The sequence below is a fragment of the Pseudozyma flocculosa genome, assembly GCF_000417875.1.
Source record: "Pseudozyma flocculosa PF-1 unplaced genomic scaffold scaffold00007, whole genome shotgun sequence".
Classification (NCBI taxonomy): Eukaryota; Fungi; Basidiomycota; class Ustilaginomycetes; order Ustilaginales; family Ustilaginaceae; genus Pseudozyma; species Pseudozyma flocculosa.
Genome location: NW_006920875.1, coordinates 960,149 through 963,904, shown reverse-complemented (window position 1 = coordinate 963,904; position 3,756 = coordinate 960,149). Strand labels below are relative to the sequence as shown.

The 3,756-nt window shown below is 67.3% G+C and overlaps 2 protein-coding genes across 2 annotated transcripts in view; one reads left to right on the top strand and one right to left on the bottom strand.

The window, feature by feature from the left end:
• Window positions 1-1,800, bottom strand: part of PFL1_02703 (uncharacterized protein) — a gene marked incomplete at both ends in the record, with an annotated part of 5,093 nt that extends 3,293 nt beyond the window's left edge. Inside the window, one exon of the mRNA XM_007880217.1 lies at window positions 41-1,800. Within this exon, the coding sequence (XP_007878408.1) occupies window positions 41-1,800 (1,760 nt within the window). The remainder of the gene's footprint in view (window positions 1-40) is intronic.
• An 847-nt stretch (window positions 1,801-2,647) lies between these two features.
• Window positions 2,648-3,756, top strand: part of PFL1_02702 (uncharacterized protein) — a gene marked incomplete at both ends in the record, with an annotated part of 2,676 nt that continues 1,567 nt past the window's right edge. Inside the window, 2 exons of the mRNA XM_007880216.1 lie at window positions 2,648-3,361; window positions 3,512-3,739. Of these exons, the coding sequence (XP_007878407.1) occupies window positions 2,648-3,361; window positions 3,512-3,739 (942 nt within the window). The remainder of the gene's footprint in view (window positions 3,362-3,511; window positions 3,740-3,756) is intronic.

Here is a 3,756-nt window from a genome sequence, read left to right as displayed (position 1 = left end):
TGACGGCGGTCGGTCGAGGCCGTGCCGACTGCCGCTCGACTCGCCGATCTCGGCGTCGTTTCGCCGCTGCTGCCGCCGGGTGGGCCCGGGCCGCTTCGCCGGAGCGAAAAAGGGCGTGGTGAGGGCCTCGCTGACAATCTGCTCGGTCTCGACGTCGTTGGCCACCTGGCCTCGCTCGTTGACGCCGCGCTTGAGGAAGCGCGCGCCGGCAAAGTGCCTCGAGCGGCGGGCGATGAGGGTCACGTAGACGGTCCTGCTGAGCACGCCCAGCTTGGCCTGGTCGACGAAGCCGTAGACGAGCGGCAGCACCCAGCCGTTGCGGGCGTCGGCGTCGGATTGCGAACCCGAGCCCGAGCCCGAGCGTTCCGACTCTCCAAAGGCCGGCAGCAGCAGGTGGTGGTTCCAGATGAACTTTTCGTTGTAACCCCAGGCGGTCGTCGTCGCCGTCGTCGCTGCCGTCTGCGCTCGCTGCTGACCCGCCGGCTCCTGCGGCCCGGCCGTGAGGTTGTCCTGGAGCGTCTTGGTGAGGTCGTACGTGTAGCTAAAGTAGAAGTTCTTGCCGAGGTCGACCTGCTTGAAGAGGTGGAGCAGCCGAGCCTCTTCCTGGTCGTGGGCCTTTGTGCGCCCGGGCAGGGCGGCCATGACGGTGGGGTGGCACACGGGCAGCGTGACGGTCTCGTCGCAGTGGTAGATGTAGTGGCCGCCGATGAGGGCGACGACGCTGCGGCGGCTGATGAGGACCATGTGGTAGGTGCTGGTGAAGCGCACGAAGCCGACGATGCCAAAGAAGCGGCCGACCTCTTTGAGGCCGCCGGATGCGCGATTGCCCTCGCGGATCATGTCGAGCAGCTCGGTGACCTGGGTGCGGGTGTAGACAACCGTGTCCGAGGTGACGTTGAGCTCCCAGTCGGCGTCGGCGCTGGCGGGCGGATACTGGCGCGAGGCGTGGCGGCGCGAGGCGGACGAGTGGGCAGGGTGCGTAGAGGCAGAAGATGGCGGGATGGCGTCGCCGAGGTGCGCAGGTGCGCCGGCGGCAGGGGGGCCGCTAGCCGCCGAGCCCTGGATGCGGGAGCTGCCTGCGCTGCTGGCCGCCGCCGCCGTCGACGACGACGAGCCGAGGCCGAGAACAGACTGGGTGGCCTGCGCAGCGGCTGCAGCTTGCTGAGAGTCTCTGGCGGCGGTTGAGGCGATGGCCTCTGGCTGCCTGGTGTCCAGGGCGGCCTTGTTGAGAAGGGGGATGGAAGGGTCGTCTTCTGCGATGTACCTCTGCCCGCTGGCCGAGAGGTTGGATGGGTGCTTGTCGGTCGAAGGCGCGGCGGCGACGGCTGCGGTCGGCTGGGCGCCCTTTTCTGCTGTCCCGCTCCGCCTGCTGGCTTCGGCGAGGGTACCGGCGCGCTCGGTCGAGGGTGCACGGTGGTCTGCGCCGGCGTTTGCGGCGATGTGCTGTGTGTCGCCGCTGCTAGAAGGTGGTGCGGTTGAGGGAGGGTGATGGTGATGGTGGGAAGAGGGCGGGTGGTGGTGGTGTTGTGGCTGTGCTGCGGCTGCGATGGGCGGGGTGCGGTCTACCTTGAGGATGCGGAAGCGTGTCTGGGAGGTGTTGTAGGCGACGAGGTAGAAGCGGGTCTTTGTCTCCCAGAGGGTGAAGCGTTTGAGGTCGCCGATGCGGCCTGGCTCTGCGGCGTGTGCCCTTGCGGCTGCTGCGGACGCGGCTGCTGGACCCCATGTGGATCCGGGTGTGAGGGTGGGCGTCGAATTTATGGCAAAGGATGCGGCCCTGCTGAGCTTTGGGGGAGGGAGCATGGTGGGGCGCGCGGAAGAGAGGGAGACGGCGGGGTCGGGGATGGCGTTGGTGGTGACTGGGGTGGTGTCGGCAGGGTTGCTGTGGGGTGGTGGTGGTGGCTGAGTGCCGTGATTGGTGGAGAGGTCTGAGTCGGTGTGAGTGCCGTCATTGTGGTTGGTGTGATGGTGGTGTGAGTGCGCGGTGGGGGTCCGAGGGACGTCGGTGGTCTGTGCGGGGTGCGGTGGTGGTGCGTGTGAGTCGTGATGCGCGTGTGGTGTGTCTGGAGGATGCTGTTGTGCCATTGTGGTTGTTTGTCGTGGTGCCGCAGTGCATGGGCATGGGTATTGGTGGACGGCGCAGTGACGGGTTGGTGGTGGTGGTGAGGAGGAGGAGGACGACGACGGTGGCGAGGCTGCGCTGTGGGGATGGCATGGCATGGCATGGCATGGGCGGGCGGGTGGGCGAGGGCGAAGGGGTTCAGGGTCCATTATTGGCGCTGCTCGCCGCTTTGGTGCTGCCTCTGCTCGCCCGACTTCCGAGTTGCTTGGCCGGCTGGCCGAGGCTGAGGGAAGCAGCCCAACCAACCAGAGGGCCCTGGCTCAGCCGCTGGCTGAGCTTGGCCCTCTTTGACCATGGCCCGGGCGCACGCCGCTCCACTTTCGACCGCCTGACGTTGGCTCGCCTTTCTTCCTCTTTGCTTGCCGCCCACGACGCCCTCGCTTGCCACCCACCGCATTCCTACTGGCTCACATCGTATCCTTCCTTTCCTCGTTCTAGTTTAGACGCCACGCACACCGGGCGGCAACTCAACACAACCCAAGCATCCAGCCTCGCAGCCACTTTGTCCCGTTCGCCCCTCGCCCCGCCATGACCACCACGGCGCCCCTCAGCGAGCGCCCCTCGGCCCACACACAGCGCTACGATAGACAGCTCCGCCTCTGGGCATCCTCCGGACAGGCATCCCTCGAAAAGTCAAACATCCTCGTCGTCGGCGCATCCGCCCTCTCGGCCCAGATCCTCAAGAACCTCGTCCTCCCCGGCATCGGCGCTTTCACCATCCTCGACCATCGCACCGTCGACCCGGCAAGCCTCGGCACCAACTTCTTCCTCCAGCCGGGTCACAGCGAGGGCAAACCGGCTGCCGCAGAGATCGCACGCCTCCTCGCAGAGCTCAACGACGGCGTAAAGGCCAACGCCACAGTCGAGTCACCCGCAGACCTCCTCGCGCGCCAGCCCGGCTTCTTCACCGCATTCGACCTCGTCATCTCGGTCGACCAGCCGCGCGCCTTTGACCTCGCCCTCTCCGACCTCTGCTGGGCACAGCAGCCACCCTCGCCCCACATCCCCTTCCTCCGCGTCGCCTCCGCCGGCATGGTCGGCCAGCTCTCGCTCTCGGTCCACCAGGTGGCCATCGTCGAGACCCACCCAGACTCGATCGTCGACCTCCGCCTCACACGCCCTTTCCCCGAGCTACAAGCACTCGCAGACTCGTTTGACCTCGACACGCCCGACACGATGCTTCACAGCCACATCCCCATGGTCGTCATCCTCCTCAACAAGCTCAAGCAGTGGAGGCAGAGCGTGAGCACCCATGCCCGAGGGCAGGCTCTGCCAACGCCGCGCCCCTTTCCGATATTGCACCCACCACCCAGCCAACCTACTGACGCCACTCACCTTTTCACCCTCCTGCCGACCTCCTGCTCCTTCCCCAATCGTCTTGCCTGCCGACAGCACGGCGGCGCCCTGCCCACCACGGCCGACCGCGCCGCCTTTGCCGCCCTCGTCAACGCTTCCCGCCGCCCCGACAGCCCCGACGCCGAGAACTTCGACGAGGCCATCGCCGCCCTCGGCAAGCACGTCTGGCGGCCCATTGCCTCGGACGGCGTCGGCGGCGGCGGCGTGCCCCCAGAGGTGGCCGACATGTTCAAGCAGCCCGAGTGCCTCGAAGTGGGACCCAACGTGAGTCTGTCGCCGGG